This window comes from Gobius niger (assembly GCF_951799975.1).
Source record: "Gobius niger genome assembly, chromosome: 16".
Lineage (NCBI taxonomy): Eukaryota > Metazoa > Chordata > Actinopteri > Gobiiformes > Gobiidae > Gobius > Gobius niger.
This window is the reverse complement of record NC_136867.1, coordinates 23,741,274-23,767,258: the sequence shown is the minus strand read 5'-3', so window position 1 is coordinate 23,767,258 and position 25,985 is coordinate 23,741,274. Positions and strand designations below refer to the sequence as shown.

Sequence of the window (25,985 nt, the reverse complement as noted above, 5' to 3'; positions counted from 1 at the left end):
GAAACGCGATGCTCACTTCCGCCGCATCCCTTCACAATAAAAGAGACACCGGAAGTACTGTTTTATTTTGAGCACTTTACACGTTTCCTTTTGGTTCTTATATACACGTTTTCAACATTCAAAAAAGCAGCATTGCCCACCTTAACCGAGCGCATTTTCCCCACTACGGTATTACCCAAATCTAAAAAGCTTCTTTACTGCAGCTTACAGCCCACAGGCCAGTGTAACGCCTGATTTGAAAGCTAAGACCTGCAAAATTGAAAAAAGATTTTTTTTTTGGTCGTATTTCTGACTCTTCTTCGTTGCTTTTTTGTCATGTTTTTGTAGCATTTTTGTGACTTTTTTGTTGCCTTTTTCCATATTTTTTGTTTTTTTCTCCCACTTTTTTATTACAGGTTTTTGTTTTGCACTTTTGTGACTTTATTGTTGCATTATTACAAATTTTTTGACTTTTTTGTTTTAGTTTTTTTTAACTTTTATGTAATTTTTTTGTTACATTTTAGTTGCATTTTTGTTCCTTTTTTAATGTTTTTTTTTTACTTTTTATTGCTTTTCTGTTGCGTTTCTGTGACTTTTTTCTTATGTTTTTGTTGCGTTTTCATCCTTGTTTATGTCTCGTTTTTGTTGCTCACTCAAGAACCTTTTAGATTTGGGTAAAGCCGAACTGGAGAAAATGTGCTCAGTTCAGGCTCTGCCAAAACGTAAGGCTTTAACAATATATCTACGAAGCATGAGATGTGCTGGAGAAGGCTTTGCACAGTGGTCACACTCTCCCATCAGTTTAAGACGGACCAACGAAACAGAGCATGTGACCTTTTTTTTTTGACAACAATCGTATTTACTTTAACACACAGGTGATAAGGGTGAACAAAGACAGTACAAAGCATGTTAAAACTTCCACACTACCTCAAAATGTCTCAACCATTCTCTGTGTCTTTTCCTTTCTTTAAGTGCCCTATAGTACAACACTAAAGCACTGATGTTGACAGTCACAAATCCATATAAAATGGTGTTATCTCAGGTCTCGCAGCTCGTCTCTCGTGGGAAAACCCGTGTCACTGCTCCACTTCTTTCACTCCTGACTTTAATAATTGGTCTCAAAGCAGCGCATGACGTCACACTGTTTACTATGTAGCTCGTTCACCTGCGACTAAACTCCAGTAAACACATTACATACATGTTACAGGAAATCTGAAACGCGAATGTTATTTTTCCAACACCATAAGAAAAAGATTAATATTTTCACAGGTGATATTTATAGCTACATTTCTTTCACATTTTCTAGGTTTGTGTTACTGTATGTTTTCTTAATAACCACGTAAGCCTTTGCATAATGCATCACACTGTGTTATAGATTTGGGTCATTTAGGACATTTTTACATAACTCCGGTTTACCATGGTGTACTTTTATGTTTAGTCCACACATACACAGAACCTCGAGGAAAATCATTATCTTTGGGCTAAACTTGTAAATGTACACTGTAATGGATAGACTGGGATGTTTTTTATATATATATATATATATATATATATATATATATATATATATATATATATATAGTAAATATGCTTATGGTTTGAATAGTTTTATTTACAATTATTGTACGGAGTCTCCCTTTTCTCAAAATGCATTTTTTCTTTCACTTGTGCTACAACAACTGCACTAAATTTCTCAGTCTAGGGCTAAACAATGTTCCAATCGGTGAAAAAACAACATGTCGCCATTGTGGAGGGTGCCAATATTAGTCTATCAACACGATTCGATTGATATAGTGTGTGGGGGGGATCTTCATTTAACCAGGATAGGCCAAGTGAGATCCAGAATCTCTTTTTCTTAATGTATTTTGGCTCAATGTATTTTTCCTATAGCCATTAGCACGAGCCATCAAACTATGAATAATTTATGAATGATCGACCACATTTAGGTGAGTTCAAAGCCTAGAGATAAGTTAGTATTGTTCCCATCTTCCCCATTCATTTGTATTGTATGTCAATTTCCTGGGATTCAACAAGTAACAAAGCAGGAACAGGCTCAGTTATTTTACAGTACCTTGATGTATTGTACCAACTGAAATTTACTACATTGCAATCTGCTTTGTAACAATCTGTGATAACTAGTACCGATGTGGTCAGGGCCGGATTTAAGTAAAATAGGTCCCGGGGCTAAAAGTTTTTCAGGGACCGCCATAATCAATCAATATTTATTTATTTAGCGCCAGAACAACATCTGTACATACTGTGGGTCTGTCTGTCGGATTTCTCTCTCTCTGCAATGAAGGATAAATGAATCATTTTTATTTTTATTTAAACATGCAGAAGCAACTCCTTAAACATAGCACTAGTTTAAAAAAAATGACAAATTTGTGGGGGAAAAAAAGTTTAATATAATGACCCCAGTTTGAGCTCTGTGGCCCTCGTGGAAGAACCTTTGCTACTGCCAGACTGGTGGGGGGACCCATTTAAAAGGAGAGTCTGGGGGTCCTCCCACAGAGATCTTTTTTTATTTAATGGTGAATAGACCTGGTTTATTCTTGGGTAAAAAAAAAATCATCTGATTAACGTGAGGGAATGTGCAAAGAGACGGGGAACTAGTTTACAGCCCACACTGACCACGCATTTTTCTCCATATGCCCAGGGGCCCTTCAACCTGCTGGGCCCCTGGGCTCAGCCCCTGGAAACCCCTTCATAAATCCGGCCTTGTATGTAGTACATACACAATGGGGTAATGTGTATTAGCACTTTGGAGGTACATAATGAAAAAATACAGAAGACCCTAGAGTTAGGGCTTAAGGTTAGGGTCTTATTACATTATGTACCACAAAAGCTCTAATACACATTATTCCATTGTGTATGTAACCTGTAGGTACAAGTTATTACAGGTTGTTGCACTTCACATCACATTGTACTACATTTGTCAGGTACAATGCATCAAGGTTAGAGTAAAATAAAGTGTTTCCTCCATTTCTGTGATTTCTATGGTTGGACCCTTCTTGTCTCTGTATCTTTACTCCATAATTCACCATTTGTTTAACCTCTTACCACCCGCCTAAACCGAATGCCTTCTGTCCTCTTTGGCTACAGGCCTGTGTAACACCTCATTTGAAAGCTAAGACCCACAAAACTGATCTTTTTCCTCACGTTGTTTTTTTTTTTGGTTACATTTTTTACGTTTTTGTCACATATTTGTTGAGTTTTTGTCACTTTTTTGTAGAATTTTTTTCACTTTTTTGTCACATCTTTGTTGAGTTTTTGTCACTTTTTTTGTTGAATTTTTGTCACTTTTTTGTCACATCTTTGTTGAGTTTTTGTCACTTTTTTGTTGAATTTTTGTCACTTTTTGTCACATCTTTGTTGAGTTTTTGTCACATCTTTGTTGAGTTTTTGTCACTTTTTTTGTTGAATTTTTGTCACTTTTTTGTTGAATTTTTGTCACTTTTTTGTCACATCTTTGTTGAGTTTTTGTCACTTTTTTGTTGAATTTTTGTCACTTTTTGTCACATCTTTGTTGAGTTTTTGTCACATCTTTGTTGAGTTTTTGTCACTTTTTTTGTTGAATTTTTGTCACTTTTTTGTTGAATTTTTGTCACTTTTTGTCACATCTTTGTTGAGTTTTTGTCACATTTTTGTTGTATTTACATCCTTGTTTTCTTCTCATTTTTTGTGGCTGTTTTGGTGCTTCTTTCCCCCCTTTTTGATTAGGGTAAAGCCAAACTGGAGAAAATGGGATCCGTTCAGGTGGGAGTTAAGGGGTTAAGTGTGATGTTGTAGTAGTAGGTGAAGGTGTAGTTATTTCCCTCTCTGGACTTTTAGCAGTTGGTGCTAAAAGTAAAGAAACAAAAAAAATACTTACATTTACTCAACCAAGGCAAAAGGTCTCGTTAACATCTGCGATTTTTTATTACAAAAACAGCACATTACAGGCTTCGCAAAGGGATAATGTGGAGATGATCAGAGATACCTAACATTGTCCCTCATTTTGTCGTTTCGATTTAAATAAAAAAATGTACAAAAGTGCTTACATGGTGCAAATAATGGAAATAAAAGCCATAAAAAGAGATAAGAACAGACAGACAATGTACAGAAACTTCTCAAACCAGGAATAACCGCTACTATATTACAACAAGGAGGAACACCCCAAAGCTGCTCGGAAAAAGGTAGTTATTAAAATCCTATTGGGAGAGAAATCGCTGTCCCCGTACTCGAATCAAACGCACCCTACCATTTCAACGAGTGTAATAAATATCTCTAAACATGGCAATCGGGTTTGTTTGATTAATTGTTAAAAAAAAAGTAATCCGAGCTACTTTTTATTGGCACTTTTCGCAGTAATACCTTAAGATTAGAAAGTAACAAAAAGTCCTCAAACGTCTCTCGCATTTTTGAAGAAAATCGTCCACATCTCGGCGCAATAAAAAAAGGCTTCACAAAAAATCTTGACCTTCTGCGAAATCGGTCAGTAACTCCCAAACATTGTACGTCGAAGTCTCTGAAGTTTGATATGTCGTCTCTCAAATGATGCAGATGTAACGAAGGGAAAAGGAGATGGTCAGTAGCTGTTTTCGTGTCCAGCCAGAATGTAGAGGTTACTGTGGGCCGTGGGGTTGTCCGTCGGTCGGCTTTCCAAAACGACAACCCTGCGAGGAAAAAGAGGAGGCAAAAAGGGAATTTAAGTTAGGTCATAACAACAAGGAGCTGAATTTAGAGTCAGAGAAAGCTTGGATTAGCCGTCTATCGCCCTCTGCTGGTGATTGTAATGGCGAATAAGCAGCTAATAGCGACAAACAGCGATTTTGTCTTTCTGCGCCAATCTGGAGAAGTCTGGCAAACACACTGACTCTACTATTCCCACACACTCCCCCTGTTGGTCAGCCTCTGCCATCACATATCACAGTGTTGACCTGTTAAAGGCAATATGAAGCTATGAAGTGTAATCGTGGCGGTAAAAAAAAGCTCTAAGCTAATTTTGATTGACTATTATTTTGTGGCATTATTACCATCTCCTTGAGTGAATGACACAACGAACAAGCCAGGTACGTTTCTGAAGTAACTTGCAATATGGCTGTGCAATATTGCAATAACGGTAATATTACACACATTTCAAAACGATATGTTACATTCTAATTAAACAAAGTTAGTAAATGTTACTAAAACTGACCCTAACCTCCCTCCCACCCCTCTTCCCCCTCCCCCCGCTCCACAATCATGGATGAGAGAAACATAATTTCAAACAATTCACATGGTTTGACAGATAAAAAAAAATTGAATCTTGTTTTTGGCCAAGTTTGTAAAGAAATGGACGGCGCAATCCTGCAGCGCCTATCAGGTCAATCCCAGGGAAACACTCAAACAAACAGGAAGCACAGGATGGCACATGCGGCACAAAGAGGAGAGGACCTGGTGATTTTGCGTGTAAAATCATCTACAAAGTTGCGCTAACTCGTCTAAAGGGGAAAACGAAAACACGTGAGGAGCCTCAGAGGACCAGGATGCACACGGGGATGAAGAGTTTAAGACGAAAACTATCTATGTCTATTTGGACCATGTGGATTTGTTTTGAGGCTGCAGCGGTGGTGGATTAGCTTTTGAATTGTAAGTTTGATCGACTTTTTTACTAATAAATGCGCTGTTTAATCGTATTTCTTTTGTTAGCGTTTCACTCCGTTAAGTCTCCTTTGCAGATGTTTGTGTGTTGCTTGTCCAGGTGAAGGGGTGACATGGGGATGTTTTACTGTGACGCTAGAAGTGTGGAGTTTGTTTTTGCTGATGAGTTCGTTGGTGTCAGTGGGAGTTAACTTCATTTAAATATGCAGGAAGAAGACACATTCCTGTTTGTTTTCTAAAGGAGTTAACCAATAAGCCTTTAGTCTCATTTATAATTATATTAACACTATCATTAAAAGTAATTTAGTTGACTGCATACTGGATCATTATTGACCTGTATTGGCTATAAAAGCCGTGGAGCACCTTCATTATGCATCAAGAGTATCGATATCGGCATAAAAAGTATCAGTATCGTGCTGCAAAATATCGTGATACATCACAAAATCCATATATTGTCACACCCAAAGTCCTTCACCCATCAGAAGTCCCAGACCTTATAAAAGAGCATGTATACAAGAATGTGAAGCCTTTGTGACTTTGACATGAGTAATTGGTCCCTCCTCTGTAGAAAAACCTGCCCGTTGTCATGTCTGCCCCGTGTGACGTGAACAGCTCAAACGCAGCGGAGCTTTTCCTTTCGTTTGGCCGTGTGTTTTTGAAGGAGCCGCGTCTCTACTGTCCGATCCTTGAGATGAAATTACAGTGAGTCACTCACACCCGGCTGGCACTGCCCAGAGGCTGAATTAAACATGAACCAAACTGGGCACCACTTTCTCCAGTGCCGCTCATTAGCGGAGCGAGGGAAACGGGCAGCTGGACAAGACGGACAAGACGGACAACGTCTACAAATGTGTTCAAGTAATGGCCCGCTTCAAAACATGAGAAAAAATGGCATGGATTTTCAGGGTGTCAAGTCAGTGCTTTTCAAGGCCATTTTAATTAAAGCTGCACAATATATCGCAAAAAAATATTGTATCGCGATATTATGTGACCCCTCCTGGAACCGCCACCTTAACGTGGTGGAGGGGTTTGAGCGCCTCAATGATCCTGGAGCTCTGTTGTCGGGGGCTTTGTGCCTCTAAGGTCTCCCAGGGCAAACTGGTCCTAGGTGACGGGTCAGACAGCGGTTCAGAAGCCCCTTATGAGAGACCAACAGGCCCAGTTAGAACCATGAGGCCGTCCTTCTGTGGACCCACCACCTGCAGGAGGAGCCATAAGGGACTGGTGCAATGTGATCTGAGCAGCTCCAAAGCTCAAAGTCTTCAGCTGTGATTGACACTTTTTTTGCAAACTCAACCAAAAACAAACAATGCATTGACCTTATAAATGTGTAAAAGTATAGTTTTAGTTGAACATTTACTTTGTTCAACTCAAAGCTTGTTTTGGTCGTGATTTAGGCTTTTTTTAAAGTCTTCTTTTGACACAATTTGCTGAAAAAATAATTACTTGTTATTTGTGGAATATCGTTTAGAAATGGTTTAGTGAAATATCGCAATAATATCGAATACAATGTATTGCTTTTTAGTGCTCCATTAAAATCCAGACAGCTTCAAGAATAACTTTCCATTTTTAGATCCGAATTAACCTTTCCTTCACACAGCAGAGTTCAACATGAATTAACAAGACGGAGAGGGAGAGAGGTGGAGGAGGAGAGAGCAGGCTGAGGCACTTGTATAGTTTATATCAACTCCTGCAGAGGATGCTTCACACAGATAATAGTAATACTGTAGCCACAAGTCCTTTGTCTTGAAGAGTGCAGCTTGTTTATTGTTGTAATGTCTCTGTGATGGTGAATAACATTCGATTGTGTAATAAATTGACTAAACTGATAATTATAAATGAATAGGTGTGTGTTTGGTTTAGTAATGTTCAGGTGGTTGTGGTACAGACCTGTCGGAGCCGAGGAGGCGGAACACTCTGCTGGGATCAGAAATCTCCTGAGTCACCTGTCCACACAGAAATACAAAAAAATAAATTATACTCAGTCCATGTGCTCAAAAGTGTTTCATGAAGAAACAAGTCAAATGTACTGCTGTTTAATATTCAATTTTAAAGCCTGAACACAATATTATTAAGGCCATAATTGCAGTGGCTATAACTTCTAAAGATTTGCATCAATTCATGTTAATGGAGGAATAATCTAAAAGCTTCTTCAGAGATGAAATCGATGATAAAAGCGTAATTTCTTTTTAATAAAGTGACAAAAAAGCAACAAAAAAATGACAAAAAAACAATAACAAAAATGACCAAAAAAAAGCAATGGAAAAAGGGGCAAAAATGTGACAGAAATGCACACAAAAAAGCAACAAAAAAAAATCAGCAGTAACGACAACACAGCAACAACGCAAGGAAAACTATCTATTTACATCAGTTTTGTTGGTCTTAGCTTTCAAATGAGACACTGGCCTATTGGGGAAGAAGCGCAAGGCCGGCCGAACTGGAGAAAATGCACTCGGATAAAGTTAAAAGTAGCCTGATTTTACCAGACCCTAGTACTCATTTTGTTTCGTACAAGGGTCTGGATCTTCACAATTGAGCTCCGTTATCAGGTGGAAGGGGTGAACTCCTTTGAAACGATTGGACCTGATTTTTGCTAGCGTTTGGACGTGACGTATGCAATGCTCCCGAGGGAGTGAAGCAGCGATCATAACTCCATCATAGCTGCGTCATAGCTGCGTCATAGCTGCGTCATAGCTGCGTCATAGCTGCGTCATAGCTCCGTCATAGCTCCGTCATAGCTCCGTCATAACTCCGTCATAACTCCGTCATAACTCCGTCATAACTCCGTCATAACTCCGTCATAACTCCGTCATAACTCCGTCATAACTCCGTCATAACTCCGTCATAACTCTGTCATAACTCTGTCATAACTCCGTCATAACTCCGTCATAACTCTGTCATAACTCTGTCATAACTCTGTCATAACTCCGTCATAACTCCGTCATAACTCTGTCATAACTCTGTCATAACTCTGTCATAACTCCGTCATAACTCCGTCATAACTCCGTCATAACTCTGTCATAACTCTGTCATAACTCTGTCATAACTCTGTCATAACTCTTGGGGGAATTCCTTGTACATTCCAAGGATTCCGTTTTAATTTCTGGATATTTGGGAGCCGAGCCAGGACGGATTGAAGAGCTTCCACTACATTTGTATCCACCTCCATTGCCAAACTACAACCAGCAAATGCGGCACAAATGCTTGACGTCGCCTACAAGCCCCGCCTCCCCCGCTCGCTGAATGGTAGGTTGAAATTCAACCGATGTAACGCGGCCACTGAGATCAGACCCAGACGTACATGTAGGGAAATGATAATTGACCGGAGTTTACGTATGGCTAAGGCCAGGCTAGGTCAAAAGTAAAACCTGCAAATGAATGTGTTAGACAGACATAGACATAGACATAGACAGACATTGCTCAACGTTTTTGATTTCCAAAGTTAAATGTTTTTCAATGACATTCAAGGCCTTAACTCTTGACCTATATTTGTGGTTGGTCTCCAGGGGCTCTGTCTGTGCGACTGTTTCTACACCATCCGTCAAAAAGCCTCGGCTCAAAACAAAACCACCCCCTCTGTGCGCTACTTATTGTCCCGACGCGTTGCCAACACCAGAGGTAAAACGCGGCGCTGTCGAATCTGACGGATGAGCCTCGCCCAGCCCTTCACACCTGCTCTCACTGTCCCTCCGCTCCGTGAACTCCTCTGAGGTCGATCTCAAACAACGCAGACCTCTGAATAATTCAACCCCGCTCCCTCGTGCCTCGCCATTTATGATCCGGCATGAATTTTTAACACGGACCCTGACATTTAGCAAATCCCGACACGCGCTTCAGTCACGGCGTTGTTATATCTGCTCTGTTGAGAAAGAGCAGGGCACGGGTCACTCTCCACAAAACGCTCCACCTCGCGCCGCTCTCTTGGGCCTGTATTGTGTGTTAAGAAGGCGCAGGTGGTGGCCGTTTGTCCCGACTGGTGCGGGGCAGTCGTAATGCGTCGGGGTGATGACAGGGTCCAGTGGAGACGAGGCCTTTGTTAAAGATACAGGCGAGTGGTGAGGTGTGAAATCAACGAGATCATGTTCAGAGGTGCCAGAAGACAAACACGGGGCGGTCCTGCTGAGACTGGCAAAGGAGGAGGGCATTAGTGTCTCAAAGAGGGGTATTTGTTTTCAAGCAATCACCCCCTCCTCTTGTGGAGTGTTTTTACTTTGTGATGAAAATATTAAGCTTAGCAAGAGAGTGCGAGATAAAGAAAGCGAGTGGCTTGAAAAACATGGTAAAAGGCTCTAAAAAGCCGACTTTCCAAATTACGGCCCTTTATCTTTGTCTCAAAATGCTCAAAATACTAATACAAAGTTTAAAAGTGTTAAAATGAAGAAATGACCCCAGACCTATTCACCACAACTGCTGCTAAAATCCTGCACTGCCAGTCAAAAAGTTGTTAATTTGAAGTGCCGTCATGCACAAGCAGTACTGAATAACTCAAAGTCTCTTGCGGGGTAATACAAGTGTTAATGGGATGATTGGGGGGGGGTCCTCTCATCTCCCCCTGGTGTCTCTCGCCAGAAACCCACAATTGCAACTTGGAGTCGGAGTCACCAATACACACTAATGGAATCACGAAGAAGAAGCTAAGCGAGCAAAGCTAACTGCGGGCTAGCGCCACTTAAGTATTTACAGGCAAGTTTGAATGAAAAAAAATATCTCCATTGTGTAATTGGATGTACAATATCCGTCTCTCCCTTCGCCTTTTCTGTCAGCGTAGTATTTACTCTCACGGACAAGTAATAAGTAAAAAAAAAAAACATGCTACGACACCTGCAGTGGAGCTTATGGCCTCTAGGGGCATGAGTTACTTAGTTCTGCTTTAATGTAGAAACTGCAGTTACACAAACGACCTGAGGTGGCAGTAGCGAGTATACACATGACAACTTCCATAGTCCCTTTAAACTTGTATTAACTATTTATGCTTCTTGTAATTCTGCTTCAGGTATCTGCAATTATGTTTTTTATCTAAATTGTGCTGCATAAAGATAATTTTTTTTTCTACAAATATTGCGATTTGCTATTTTTATATTTGATACAGTTAAATGCATAAACTGCAAAAATGATTAGTGAAAGACGTCATGTTACTTTTAGACTGTCAAACATATTCTTGCTCAAATTGCCCCACGTTAGAACAATACAAAATAATCTACTCAAAAATATTTGGGTTCACGTGGACAGCGCCCTCTTCTGGAGGAGTTTCCTTCAGAGTACCGCTGGAGGACAGCCACGTGACTAAAATAAGTCTGGGATGGAACCACAAAGCGTCTATTTAAACACTAGAATCTGCTTTATGGAAACTCAAACCTTTTATCTGTCGCAGCTGAACCTGAGATCAGAGACTCCACAATTCTGATCGGGGAAAAACATCCATCACTCAAATGTCAGAAGAAACAAAACCTCTTGATGTTAGGTTATCGCAGTAGTCAAAACCTCTATTGCGATTCGTTATCGATAAACCTTGCAGCCCTAAAAAAGCTCCCCTATAGTATCGCCTCCACACAAATAACAGGCTATAGCAGAAAATGCTTCCAAATCCTTCTGAAAACGCGACATAATCAAATGAGGAAGACTGCCCCACAGCTCACATCTGTTTCCGATTCTTGATATTCATAGGTTTGTTTTGACTTTTGTCTAAACAGGCTGGAGTATTTTACCTCATTAGACTTGAAGCTCTTTCCCTGCATGCCGTGTTTCCAGAAGGCCAGCACGCTGTCCTGAAGGCAAACTGTCAAACACACAGACCGGGATGAGCCCAGAGAAATATGAAAATACATTCGTGAAGTTCATAGAAAATGTCTCACCAACGGAGCCGATGCAGAACTCAAAACTCAGCTCCGAGGCCAGTTTCTTGTTCGACTTTAGTCTCCCCTGAAGATTCACGATCTTCAAATTTTCTGAGGAAAGACAAAGAATAAAAATCGCTTTAGAACAGTTTCAGGCTTTTTTGTTTTGGAAAATATACAGAGTTTGATTGACACTCACGGTCCAAACAAACCAGAACGGTGTCTCTCTCCAGCTGTGTGACGTGAATGGCGTCCACCTGCTGATTCTCTGCGGAAACCAGGAGCAAATCGATCAAAATCAGAGCAAATCGATCAAAATCAGAAGAAGCAACAAGACGAGACACGTAACGATAGTGTAGTAGTGGTGAAAGTCTAACAGTGTTTTCAGGGAGCTTTGCAATATTTCAATAACTTCTTTAACTCTTAACCCTCACCTGAACTGAGCACATTTTCTCCAGTTTGGCTTTATCCAAATCTAAAGGTTTCTTGAAAAAAGCGTCAAAATAGTGACAAAAACTTGACACAAGTGTGACGAAAATGCATCCAAAAAGCAACGGAAAGGTGACAATAAAGTGATGAAAAAGTGATAAAAAGTGATAAAAAATGATGAAAAACTGTCAAAAATAGTGACAAAAAAGCTACAAAAGAGCAACAAAGAAGCAATGAAAAAGTGAATAATGACAAAAGAGCAAAAAAACTATGAAAAAGCAACAAACAAGTGACAAAAAAGCCACAAAAGAGCAACAGAAAAGTGACAATAAAGTGATGAAAAAGTGACAAAAAAGCCACTAAAGCGCAACAGAAAAGAGACAAAAAAGCGACAAAAAAGTGATGAAAAAATGCCCCAAAAAACCCAATGAAAAAGTAACAAAATAATGACAAAAGAGCAAAAAAAGAGATGAATAAGTGACAAACAACAAAAAAGTGGCAAAAGAGCAACAGAAAAGTGACAAAGTAGTGGCAATCAACGATGAAACAGTGACAAAAATAGTGACAAAAAAGCTACAAAAGAGCAACAAAGAAGCAATGAAAAAGTGAATAATGACAAAAGAGCAAAAAAAACTATGAAAAAGCAACAAACAAGTGACAAAAAAGCCACAAAAGAGCAACAGAAAAGTGACAAAAAAGTGACAATAAAGCGACAAAAAAGCGACACAAGAACAACAGAAAAGTGACAATAAAGTGATGAAAAAGTGACAAAAAAGCCACTAAAGAGCAACAGAAAAGTGACAAAAAAGCGACAAAAAAGTGATGAAAAAGTGATGAAAAAATGCCCCAAAAAACCCAATGAAAAAGTAACAAAATAATGACAAAAGAGCAAAAAAAGAGATGAATAAGTGACAAAAAAGTGGCAAAAGAGCAACAGAAAAGTGACAAAGTAGAGGCAATCAACGATGAAACAGTGACAAAAGAGCGATGAAAAAGTGACAAACAAGTAACAAAAAAGCCACAAAAGAGCAATAGAAAAGTGACAAAAAAGTGACAATAAAGCGACACAAGAGTAACAGAAAAGTGACAAAAAAGTGTGACGAAGACGGAACAAAAAAGCAATGAAAACATTTTGGAAAAAAGTGACAACACTGCGGCAACAAGTGTCTTAGCTTTCGAATGAAGCATTATACTGGCATATAGGCTGCAACCTTTTAGATTTGGGTAAAGCCGAACTAGAGAAAATGCACTTGGTTAAGGCGGGGGTTAAGAGATTGTTTAAGCAGCAATGTAAAACATCAGCGAGAACAACTAGCCTCATCTTCTTATTCATCATAAAGATTATCACAGTTGCGCAGTAACAGCAGCAGTGACTCACTCATGCCCATCTCAGTGAACCAGGAGGAGCAGGAGTTGAGGTTGATGGTCTCGAAGCGTACGACTTGCCCGGGCTCCGTGCCTCGACTCAGGGCCACACAGATCAGAGGGTACTCCTGCTCCGGGACCACCAGCATCTCGAACACCTTCAGAGGACTGGGCAGCGGGAAGTCAAAGTGCTGCAGGAGAACCGGAGACAGAGACACGGATCATTTAAAGGTATTTGAACACACGCGATCACCTCGCCGCAAAAGGAAACCACGCTAATCATTTGTTCATTTGTTTGTTCATACTTTGCTTCATGTGATGGTGCACTACGTTTTGCTACGAGCCAATAGATTGAGATCCTTTATCTAAAACAACCAACATTGGTTTATTCACTTCTTCCCCTCGGTTCAGTTGAGCATTAGAAATCTTGGCAACCATTCGCAACATTTGGTCAAAAACTGAGAAACATCGCCAAGTTAAGGCCAATTTTATCCAACTCTGATCTGTAATTGGTGATTAATGCTTTCATCTCATCTCGCTTAGATTATTGTAACTCCCTTTTTAATTGGCTAATTAGGTCTTCTAGTAAAAATGCTATTTTGATTCTTATAGCCAGACCTTTATGTGGATTTTGCACCGGACGGTTTTGGCTACAACTGTGGCCATCCTCAGAGGTTGTTGCTTTTTACTCGCTTTAACAAATCTGCTTTGAATCGTCTTCAGAAAATGCACGGCTTTTACCAGGATCTAGCAGACGGTCACACATTACACCCATTTTATACTCTTTGCACTGGCTCCCAATCAAATATTTAATTGAATTAAACATTTTAGTTTGGACATTTAGAGCATTGCATGGTCAGGTCACCTCACAGTTCCAATGACCCGCTTTAAAACCAGAGGAAACTCGTCCTTTGAAGCTGTTGCTCATAAATTGTGGAATGACCTTCCTCTGTCGCCAAGTGTGCCCGACTCTGTTGATTCTTTTAAAAAGCAGCCGTTATACTTGTTCTTTGTGAAGCAATTTTCAAGCAATTTTCAGTTGTTTCTTCTTCTTCTTCTGTTGTCAACTTTATATTTTCCTATTCCAATATATTATACTTTTAAATGTGTACATGTTCCCGGATTTTTATATTGCATGAGTACCTTTCCTGCTTAATAAAAGATACTGTGACAATGCAATCTCCCTTGTGGATCAATAGTCTGTCCAAGTCTAAAGATTACATTTGTTTAAATATTCTGTGATAAAGATGCCGATTTAAAAACTAAACCTTGTGTTTCATGTGCCGTTGCTAGAGCCATATCTGTGTGCTGACTGTCTGAATGGTTAAGCCTGCATCTTTTGACCTGCAGAAGAACATGCTCCCAGACTGATCACTAGACAGTTTAAAACTTGTTGTTGCTGGTGAGTGATTCTGACCTTGATGAGCATGAACCTCTGCATGGGCTCGTACCACTGCAGCAGAACGATCCCCGACTGAAGAGCTCCACACAGGTACTTATGACCCGTGTATGGGTTTCTCACTGAGGAAAAGACAAGACAACATGAGTGGAAGACAGGATTTTTGATGTCGCGCTGTTTTTCCTTCAGTGTCCCCTCACTGACATCTGAACATCATTCTCCTGCACTGTAACTCTCCTGTAGTGTTTAAATATTCTCTACTCGAGCTCTAATGTCTCAACTCGTCTAAGCTCAGGTAAGAACATCTCAGTGGGCATAAACGGTGGCCTATTCCTTTAAATCCTGCTCATGTAAAAAGGAGAGATAGCCCTACTCCTACTCCAACTCCTTCTCCTACACCTACTCCTACACCTTCTCCTACTACTCCTACACCTTCGCCTTCTCCTACTATTCCTTCTCCTACTCCTCCTACTCCATCTCCTATTCTTCTACTCCTACATCTACTCCTACATCTACTCCTACATCTACTCCTACATCTACTCCTACATCTACTCCTATGCCTACTACTCCTACGCCTACTACTCCTACGCCTACTACTCCTACGCCTACTACGCCTATTACTCCTACTACTCCTACTACTCCTACTACTATTCCTTCTACTATTCCTTCTCCTACTATTCCTTCTCCTACTCCTCCTCCTATTCTTCTATCCTACATCTACTCCTACATCTACTCCTCCTACTCCTCCTACTACTCCTACTCCTCCTACTCCTCCTACTCCTCCTACTACTCCTACTACTCCTACTACTCCTACTATTCCTTCTCCTACTATTCCTTCTCCTACTATTCCTTCTACTATTCCTTCTACTATTCCTTCTACTATTCCTTCTACTATTCCTTCTCCTACTCCTCCTCCTATTCTTCTATCCTACATCTACTCCTACATCTACTACGCCTACTACTCCTACTACTCCTACTACTCCTACGCCTTCTACTACTCCAACACCTACGCCTTCTCCTATTCCTTCTCCTACTCCTCCTACTCCTACTCCTTCTCCTATTATTCTATCCTACATCTACTCCTACTCCTACAACTCCTACAACTCCTACAACTCCTACAACTCCTACAACTCCTACAACTCCTACAACTCCTACAACTCCTACAACTCCTACAACTCCTACTACTCCTACTACTCCTACTACTCCTACTACTCCTACTACTCCTACTACTCCTACTACTCCTACTACTCCTACTACAACAACAACAAGCCTAGGCAAGCTGTGATTCTATTTTTGGTTGATTTCTTATTGGGTTTTCGATGTTAATCTGATCACATTAACATTAGAGTGAAGTTTTAAATAACGTTTTAGTTTTGGCTAGTAAAATCAGTTGGTGGCTAGTAACTTTAGAAAACCACTAGCCACAGAGTCTGGTGACCAAAAAAGTTAATGTCAAGCCCTGTTTTTTTCTTTAAGGTAAATTACTAAAAGGTTGTCATTTGGACCGACTCATACAAACATCTGGTTGTTCATTACGACTGTGCACTCACCGATGCAGCACTTGTGGCAGCCTTTTGTGTCTGGGATCTTAGTTGTCAAGGCAAATCTCCTGCGAAATGGAAAAAAAAAAACACACACAAAAAAACAGAGTTAACTGGAGCTGCTGACGTCTGAGGGAGGGACAAGGGCCAAAGCTCCACCATCTATTTCAATTACAGCCCGCGACTAATCAAGACTCCAGCCAACTCCCAAATCTACAGGAGAACGAGAAGAAAGGCCCAGCTCAGCGAGAGGCCTAAAGTTTAAAAGCCAAAGTTTTGACCTTATCCTGAACACAGCGGGGTCTGAGGCTGGAGCCGTTAAACCCGAGAGAGGGATGGAGGAGAGGTCTCGCACGGGGGTATTTGTACATTTGTGCCACATTACTGAGCAGGGACTGGGCTTGGAAGGAAAACGGAACACTTTTAATGCTATTTTCATGCCCAAATGTGATATTTTTAATGCCACAAGCTCAACATAATCTGTGCATATTGCATTCTAGATTTGCAAACGATCGAGATAGATAATTGGAGAAGATATAGTACCTGGGGAGGATTTTGTCGGGAAAGCGATGTGTCTGAAACTGAGCAGCGAGACCTGGTTTCTTCAGCTGCTCGAACAGACCAATGAGGTTATGGGAGTACAGCTGGAACGTTTTACCTGCAGCAGAAATCATCACATTAAATATAATATATATTATACTATAATATATATTATACTATAATATATACTTTTTATTCACAATAGGCAAAACGTGTTAAAATCTCTTCTAATGATCTATTTAGTGTCTACATTTTATCAAAGCAATGAAAACACTAGAGATTCTCGGACTCCAGGACAACTATATTAGTAAAATAAGTAATAGAGTAAGTAATTATGATAATTAATGTGTTAAAGCTTAAAATGTGTAAAAAGTCATGTGTCCAGAGTTTATAAAACAAATGCCATTTCACATTTGTTGAGCTTTAAAAGGGACTATACGGAGTTTAAAAATGTTAAAACTAAGTATTTTCATCCCCCTACATGTTCAAGCCATGTCCTAGGTGTAGAATGAGCTCAGACCTGTTCACCACAACTGCCTCTAAAATCCTGCACTGTCACTCAAAAAGGTGTTTCTTTGGGTCTGAAGAGCCAACATGCACAGCTTAATATAGAACCTGCAGTTACGCGTAAGACCTGAGGTGGCAGTAGTGAGCATAAAATGTCAAACTTTCATCTAGTCCCTTAAAAGCTGGGGTACCTGATTTTTTCCATTTTCAAACGGAATTGATGAGCACAAACTCTTCTTTCACTTCTTTCATCCTGATTGCTCACATTAATAATCTGAAAGCACGTGCTTGATGCCTTTAAGGCTTTGTCAGACGGCAACTTGAATCCGAATGAACCGTCATAGTAATAAACTGCGTTGATTGGCTTGGTCTATTTTTGTTCCCTCTAAGCAGCATAAAAGGCAAATACTCTAATGCAAGAACATGAAACGTGTCCCTCAGTGTCTGGTTTCATTGATGTTAGAGGGTTAGCCTGGATGACGAGGCGAGTGATGTGGGTTAGCGGTGAAGAGAAGTATGATGGGGCGTGATGATTACCTTCTGATGAGGCCGGTTAGTATCAGTGAAGCCACGAGAACAGGAGGCAACAGACAAGAGAGAACAGAGGGTCAGTAAAAAAACACAGGGATTTAGGTCCAAACAATGCAGCTCATGCCCTGTCGGCGGCTTCTGGCTGTGCTCATAAAATGTCTAAAATACTTGTTTGAGAAGATTTGAAGAGGCATAGACATAACTGGCAGCAGTTAAGTTGATGGAGGTGATTGACAATAGGGCCGCAAACGCGTGTCAAAATCAAATTGAAATTGCTATTTTAAGGGCTACAATTATTTGAAGCAACAGTATCCTCAGAAAACAAGAAAATAGTATGTCACCATTGGGATTTCTTTGTTATAAATTCCTGTAGTTTAGACCAGTCTACAACACTTAAGATGCTTTTAAGATGCTCTCAATTTACACAACACCAGAAGCCTGTCTATCTTTTACCTTGGGATAATATTTCATGGCAAGAACAGATTTATCAAAGTTTTACAGACAGAGTGACGTTTGAATTGTTTGTGTGAAATGCTTTTGCAAAAAAATAAAATAAAATAACATCGAGGAGAGAAATGAGGAGATGTTGCCTTCTATTCTTCTACAGTTTTATAAACCACAAATACCCCGGTTCTTCACTGAAACAGTCAACACGCGAGTCTTATGCCTGTCCTCTCTGGCAGCAGCTCTATACGGGAGAACGAAAGTGAAAGCAGAACGTTTTTTATGTATTTATGGGCAGTTGAACCACTTTGCTCCTCTCCATGTCTTTGTATTTTTATTTAGTAGAAAACTATATTCATAATTCAGCGTTTGTTGAAGTAGTTTTTGAATAATTAGAGAAAGTTTCGATTTTTCTCAAAATTGCTTTCCCCCTTAACTGTTTTCAAGAATAACCATATATGGGTGATTCCAGAGATGCCATCTGTATCTATCCCGTCCATGGGCAAAGCACTTCACCCAGCACGCCTATTGTGACTATTTAAAGAACTTGACGCACGAGACGACGGCTCCTTGCACAAACAGTCATTTTTATCTGCATGTACAGCTCGTCTCTGCTCAAACAAACATTCTTATTCTGTAGGTTCTATCTGTCATCTCTGCAGTCACTCGATCAAAACGGGTTCGAACGCCGTGAGTCAGTGGCCCGTGGGGACAAAGGAGGTTATTTTTGTGCCGTGTATTTGCCGTGTGAGTGAGGGGAGATAACACAGGAGGAGCCACGGGTTTGACAATGATTTACGACAAGCAATGGCTAATTTAAAGGTTTCAGACGACGTCACAGCGGCAAACAAAGGCCTGTAGTGTTGAGATTACTGTTGTTAATCTGCAGCGTTTGTGGCGTTATGGATAAATACAGCGAATACAGGATCTTGTTATTCTTGTGAATCACATCGGGTTTGAAAATTGTGGGTTTTGCACGTCTTATGATCGCGAAGGAAGAAGGCAGTACCTGAGAGAGACATGAGGTTGTTGTTGATGATATACAGCCAGGTGCACCTCCGCGGAAACAGCTGAGGACGGAGAGAGAGAGAGAGGAGAGAACAAAAATAAATCACTGTAAAATCGTAAATGTAAACTTGAGCTATGGCGCAAAATGAAAAACAATGGCGAAACCTGACATTTCTGTGAATAGGAATAAGATGATTTCTTGGTTCTTGTGGAGTGAATTACCTGTTCCATTGTGGCTTCATGGAGCTCACTGAGATTCAAAGTGTAGATGCCGTCTTCTGTCCCAAAAATAAGATACTGAACTAGAAGACAAAGAAGGAAATATGTTTCAAAGAGCGAGTATTAGGCTTGTGCTCGTATTTGGTAATAACGTCCAACACATCTTTATCACCATCTTACACTTTGTTAGAAAATGCTATATTGATCTAAAACAAAAGTATAGAGTAGTTTTACTTCCTGATCCTCCTATCATAAATAGGGCTGGGTTCTGGTACTTGGTTTTTGATACTGATACCTGAACGACACCTTTTGACATACCTATACTAAAATATTTGTCATATAGAACCATAAAACAGATTTATAAAGTTTAACTTTTCCTCTCATTTCTTTTCCATTTGAATCATTTGTTATAACAAAAAAAAAATTCCAACCCTTTTCTCTTAATCTCCCCCCATTTTGTATTTTTTTTCAAACATTTTTGACCTATTTTTCCCCAACTTTGGCAAAATTTCCCTTTTTTTGTTTTTTTAAATTTCACCCCAAATTTTCCCAATCTTTCCCCCACAATATTTGTTTCACATTGATTTTTTAAATTTTATTTTTCATTTTTGAAACTTGAATATAAAGATTGATTGATTGATGTATTTCTTTTTGGTACCTGCTTTCCATACATGTATTATTTTAAGCTTAGCAAGAGCCACTGGTGAAGATTGAAAGATTACTCAAAGATGCTCTAGCGGAGGGGTGTCCAAACCTTTTCGAATTATACACGGGGTTAAAGGCGACATGTAGCCTGGCTAACACCAGACTAAAATCACAAGTGATATTTAGTCTGGGGACCATCAATTCATTTTCTCGTAGGAGAGGTGTGGTTTACGATCGTCCATACTCGTTTATTGGGCGGTACGAAAAAAAAAAAAGTCTATCATGCGTCTGCAGTAGCCATAGCCAATCGTATCATCGTATGAGATGACGTATGACGTACCCGCTGTAAACTTTTGAGCTAAATTATTTAGAACAAGGTCTAAAGCTTGATCGAAAAATACCATCGTGTCTGCTGCTGTCATGTTGGATCCGTAAATAAACTTTTTATTTATTTATCCGTAAATAAACTACAAACTTCCGTATATCGAATAGCGCGCCATCGTCTTGCCGTCCCTCCTCGCTCTGTGATTGGTTCCCAAATCCACCGGAAAATTTGGGCCATGGTCCCCAGGCTGTTGTGCAGTTCTAAATAATTCGAGCGCACACAGCAGCCTGGTGTTAGCCAGGTTAGGCGACATGATCAGTGTCACGAAACTTTCGGCTAGGTGTATTTAGCAGAGGTCTAAATAGTGTCCCACACCTTTATTTACATTCTGTAAAGTGATCTACTCGCTTTAGTAAAGTCATGTACATTTGTGACCTTGGCTTACACAGATGTTCCCAGTTTTGCTTCGTTGATTTGTAACTTTCCATTGTCATTTTTTGCAGTGTTGCTTTGTGAAGCTCACATCTTCAAATAAATTCATTAATTTATTCAGTGTTATTAGTTGTGAACTCAGGACAGCAGTGAAAGGTGTTGTATTGGAGTTGTACAGCCAGAGTATAGGACTTATTTGCACTATACTCGTTTCTTCTTTCACCTTTAGTGTCCGGGTGGATCCATGACGTGGCACAGTTGATCTTTAGTGGACACCCATCGAATACTTTAGAGAAACATGCTCCCATCTGCAAAACAAGACAGGGTTTCAACACGGGACAGCACGAACAAAAACATGCCAGAAAATGCAGTGTTTCACATAAAATGCTTGACATTAGTCTCAGTACATTTTAGACAAAGCTAATGATATCAGTATCAATATTATCTCATGCATTTCCTCCACATAAAGCAGCTCTATCTCTTTAAATCTTCGCTCGCTTATTCAATAGTTGACCTCTAAATATCAAACCAGGCTGAACATGCAGATCTTATATCGGTTGTAACCACAAATCCGCTGTGAAACACCAACTATCTCCAGAATGCGGCGCAACAATGGAGCGTATTCACTCACCAGGACTTTGGGAGTGGGAGGAAGCCCGTTGATGGTTGGTTTCTAAAGACAAAAAACAGGGAGAACAAACCATAAAACACCAAAGAGGCGACATAAAGCAGTGATTAAAATATCTTTAGACATGGCTTTTGTGTAAGGAACAACTACAGCGTCCAGGGAAAAGGAAACATTCTTGCGGTTTTTGGAAGTGGGTCAGGCTGCGGAAAACACCAACATGGAGGTTTGTAGTTTGGACAATTCCTTTCCAGATTATACACAGTGTGGCTTTAGTTTTAAAGATAAAGGATGGTCTGATGAGCTGATGATTCTTTCATTAATATCGATTTTGGAAAGCATTTAAATGTGCAATATGAATAAAGATGTCAGAAATGTTAGTACAAAAATGGATTTCAATTTCAAGTAAAAAACAATTGTCTGATTTCAAGTGGGTTTTATTCTTGTTCCATTGGCACTAGCATTTGTATCTTGGATCAGCTCAAACCGACTCAAATTCGGCATAAAATTGCTTGAATAAAAGTTCTTCTAAGTAATTTCTCTCATTTAAGATGGTAATTTTTCCAGTGTTGTGCTTTACTTTAGGCCAAGGTTAGGCAACGTCAGGCCCGGGGGTCAAATTCGGCCCTTCAACAAAAAACCTTTGGCCCCAAGAGAATTTTGAAGAAACATTTATTCATAAATCAGAGACCAAATGTGAAAAGGACTCTAAAATATGGAAAATATTGTCAATATTTTCACATTTCCCAGCAAAACACTGCATTAGGTCATATATTATGTGCAAAACTTATATTTGTAGAGAAAAGGTGCTGTACTTTGGGCTACAATTGTGAGTTTCGGCCCTTGGTGTTTTGTCAATGAAGAAAATTGGCCCTCCATGACACAAACCCTACCCCTGCTTTAGGCTAATAATCGGCCCTCCGCCAAGAAAACTTGCCTACCCCTGTCCTGGGCCATCCCTCCAAATTTCTGTGTTTGACCTATCTTTTCATGCAACACAAGCAGTGGGCAACACTTCTCCAGATCTTCAAACAGATCCTCTGTCATTAGTACCAAGCAGGAGAATCGTTCAGGTTGGCGATAGGGGAAAGCTGACGCAGGGAGGACGTGAGTGTGTATGTGACTACTGTGTTTTAAGCAGAAACCTACAGGGAACTCCTTCTTCTCTTTGCGGTGCTGTCGATTTGGAGGTGGTTTAGGACTGTCCCCGTTCACAGTGTCGTCGGAGTCGTTATCTGGAAAAAAACAAAGTGTCAGAATTAGGAACTATTTATGGAATGAAAGGGAAAAACAAACATACACCTCATTTATGGACTTACCTGCACATTTAGACTCATAGAGAGCTTGCAAGATAATAACAGTAGTAAGTAATCATTCAATAGCATTCATGATAAAGCTAATAGCATGACACCAAACATGGAGTGAAGAGAGTCTACGTTGTTCTCACCAGGGTCAGATGAGTGTGACAGGATTCCCGGGCTACTGACGCTCACAGACAGATAGTCCTGGTTGGTGTCGGGTTTGTTCCCCTGCTCCGGAGTGGACTGCCTTCGTGCCGCCGGGGTCGGACCGTTCTCCGAATTCGGAAACCTCTTCACCGTCAGGGAGCGCTCGTCGTTCAAGCCAATGTCATCGGAGGAACTCAACCGCGGCTAGAAGAGGAAGGGGAGGAGGAGAGATTTTGATTGTTAATTATATGAAAGAAAAAACAAAGTGTCCACTGCTTTTATAAAGTTTGTGATCTGATTTGTTCTAAATTGAAAGTTGCAATAGAAATGCACCATTTTAAAGGGTATAAGCAAACATTAGCATAAAACATAGAACCATTTAATAACTTAGCTGCCAACACTGAATATAAGCACCGGAACAATAACAATAAATGCATTTATTTGATAAAGCAGTGGCTGTCAACCGGTTTGACTACAGGAGTTGGCAAAAACATAGATTCAGGTACTTTATAGTGCATATGACACAGACATAATATTTAATATAATATATTAAAGCCAGCACATTTTCTCCAGTTCGGCGTTACCCAAATCTAAAAGCTTATGGACTGGTGAGCAACAATGTAACGTCTCATTTGAAAGCTATGGCCAACGAAGCTGATCGTACATTTTTTGTTGCGTTGTCGCCGCGTTTGTCACATTTTTTAACCGTTTGGCGAGGTTTTTGCCTCTTTTTTGTCGAATTTTCGTAGTTTTTTTGCTGTGTTTTTTTTTTTTGCTCTGTCATTGTTTTTTTCCTTTTACGTCATGTTTTTGCTGTTATTCTTTTGAGTTGCCGTATGAAATGCGCGGTATAAATAAAGTTGCCTTGCGTTATTATTGCTTTTCTGACACATTTTTCCCAATTTGTCAAAAGGTGAAGGACAAGTACAAAAAATTAGGGGGAAAAAAAGATGTGGAAAGTTTTTTTCCGCCCTTTTGTTGTTAAAGGAATAGGCCACCGTTTTTACATACTAAGATATGTTCTTACCTCACTTTAGACGTGTTAATATATCCCCGTCTGGTCTTTGTCCGTGCGCTCTGCCAGGCAAACGGAGCACATACGCAGCCTCTCCCACATGTCACATAGCTCCGAAAAAGCTCACGATAGAAGCTACCAAGCTCTTCCACGTGTTCCCTATTTAAATAAAGTTACGTGAAGTGTTTTCATGCGAAGTATATTTACACAGAAATGTAACGTGTCGATTTTATAAGCAAATAAAAAGGGGGACTATATTGTGAGGCGTAATGATACGAGGAGCAAAACGTCCGCGCAGTAACTCCTAAAGACTTCCCCCGCTCACTTCCGTCAATAACCTTTAGGAGTTACTGCGCGGACGTTTTGCTCCTCGTATCATTACGCCTCACAATATAGTCCCCCTTTTTATTTGCTTATAAAATCGACACGTTACATTTCTGTGTAAATATACTTCGCATGAAAACACTTCACGTAACTTTATTTAAATAGGGAACACGTGGAAGAGCTTGGTAGCTTCTATCGTGAGCTTTTTCGGAGCTATGTGAACTGTGGGAGAGGCTGCGTATGTGCTCCGTTTGCGTGACAGAGCGCACGGACAAAGACCAGACGGGGATATATTAACTCGACTATAGTGAGGTAAGAACATATTTTAGTATGTAAAAACGGTGGCCTATTCCTTTAAAGGAAGCTTCATCTCAAACAAATAATACAAATGTAAAAGAAATTAAATGGAAGGAAAAGAATAAATGAACATTATTCCCGTTGATTTTCGGTTCTAAATGACAAATAATTCAGCATCGGTATTGAAAAAGTATAGTTCCGGTATTGGTACCGAAAACTAAGTATCGTTAAAGTACCAGTATCGAAAAAAATGTACTGGTACCCAGCCCTGCTCACAACAGATGTCATCCACCTAAATAAATCAGATTTTCGAAAACATTAAAATCTGCCATATGCACTTTAAGTCCCCTTCCAAATGCTTTACACTTCTGAGGCTGGCTGATCATTAGGAGCAGGTTTTGTCAATATTTTCCAACACGTTTGCTGCTTTTGTGATGTAACGTGTATTTTCCACCACGTGGCTTAAACAGTCGGGGTTATACTAAGAATACCCAGTTGAAAAGTTGTACCTTTGGGGGCAGAGGCGGTGGAACACCTGGTTTGAGCGTGGAGCTGCAAAGGAAAAACGAAGCAAAAAAAAAAAAGATGAGCCTATTTTTAGCATAACGTCCAATTAACCAACATGGAGTCTTGAGCTGCTGCTGACAACTCACATCAGCACGTCCTCGAACGCGTCTTCCAGAGGAGCCACATGTCCGCTGGAAAAATCAAAACAAAACAAGATGGTGGAACATGTGGAGTCATTGCGCTCTCGAGGGGAAATTATGGAACAAATGTTTATGACGATTGGGTCCGCAGAGAAACAGAAAACTGGGCTTGTGGGAGGGAGAGGGGGGAGGAGAGTGTCCGTCATTACCGGAGCTACAGGGAGCTGAGCGGAGGCAATAACAACAGGCCTAAAGCGGATACGTGACAGACTGCAGGTTTGGGAGGGGTTTGAGACACAGGTGAGGTCATGGGGAGGCGTCTGGCTACATGTGCTGGAGAAATAGTAATAGCTAGCAAGTCTTGATATTGAAATGGCCATAAATGTAGCTCTGCAGAACTTCCCTATATGGATCAATGAAGAAATTCTTAAATCGAGAAAAGGTCTGATTACTAACATTACTGGACATACATACTTTCTGATGTCATTTTAATACCAATACACAATATTTTAATGCCACAAATGCAGGACGAATGCAATTATTATTAGAAAATTGAGAGAAATGTCCAGCAAAACTGCAACTGAATGTGTTTTGAATGACATTTTCTGTATTCTTCTGTAGTGAACTGTATGAGTGGTCAGCATGACGTCTTTACTTTCAATCACAGTGGCCTCTACAATGCTCCAGGATAACTTGTTTTGTAGGTTTTCTGGTAAGAGGGTCCGTCAGCTGTGAAAACCTTCCAAACAATTTATCCTGGAGCGTCCTAGAGACCACTGTGATGGACAGTAAAGGTGCCATGCTGACCA

General features: G+C 40.1%; 1 protein-coding gene across 2 annotated transcripts in view; it reads right to left on the bottom strand.

Annotated features, from left to right (window-relative positions):
* Positions 1-3,880: 3,880 nt before the first annotated feature.
* Positions 3,881-25,985, bottom strand: part of map4k5 (mitogen-activated protein kinase kinase kinase kinase 5) — a 62,041-nt gene continuing 39,936 nt past the window's right edge. For both annotated transcript variants that reach the window (XM_079573416.1, XM_079573417.1), the window contains 17 exons: positions 25,183-25,227; positions 25,039-25,081; positions 22,893-23,097; positions 22,595-22,680; positions 21,452-21,493; positions 21,044-21,128; positions 19,422-19,501; positions 19,201-19,261; positions 16,713-16,827; positions 16,179-16,237; positions 14,647-14,750; positions 13,243-13,420; positions 11,635-11,703; positions 11,454-11,546; positions 11,307-11,377; positions 7,492-7,547; positions 3,881-4,634 (listed from right to left, as the gene is read on the bottom strand). In XM_079573416.1, coding sequence (XP_079429542.1) covers positions 4,547-4,634; positions 7,492-7,547; positions 11,307-11,377; positions 11,454-11,546; positions 11,635-11,703; positions 13,243-13,420; positions 14,647-14,750; positions 16,179-16,237; positions 16,713-16,827; positions 19,201-19,261; positions 19,422-19,501; positions 21,044-21,128; positions 21,452-21,493; positions 22,595-22,680; positions 22,893-23,097; positions 25,039-25,081; positions 25,183-25,227 — 1,480 coding nt within the window. In that variant the 3' untranslated portion in view covers positions 3,881-4,546. The remainder of the gene's footprint in view (positions 4,635-7,491; positions 7,548-11,306; positions 11,378-11,453; positions 11,547-11,634; positions 11,704-13,242; positions 13,421-14,646; positions 14,751-16,178; positions 16,238-16,712; positions 16,828-19,200; positions 19,262-19,421; positions 19,502-21,043; positions 21,129-21,451; positions 21,494-22,594; positions 22,681-22,892; positions 23,098-25,038; positions 25,082-25,182; positions 25,228-25,985) is intronic.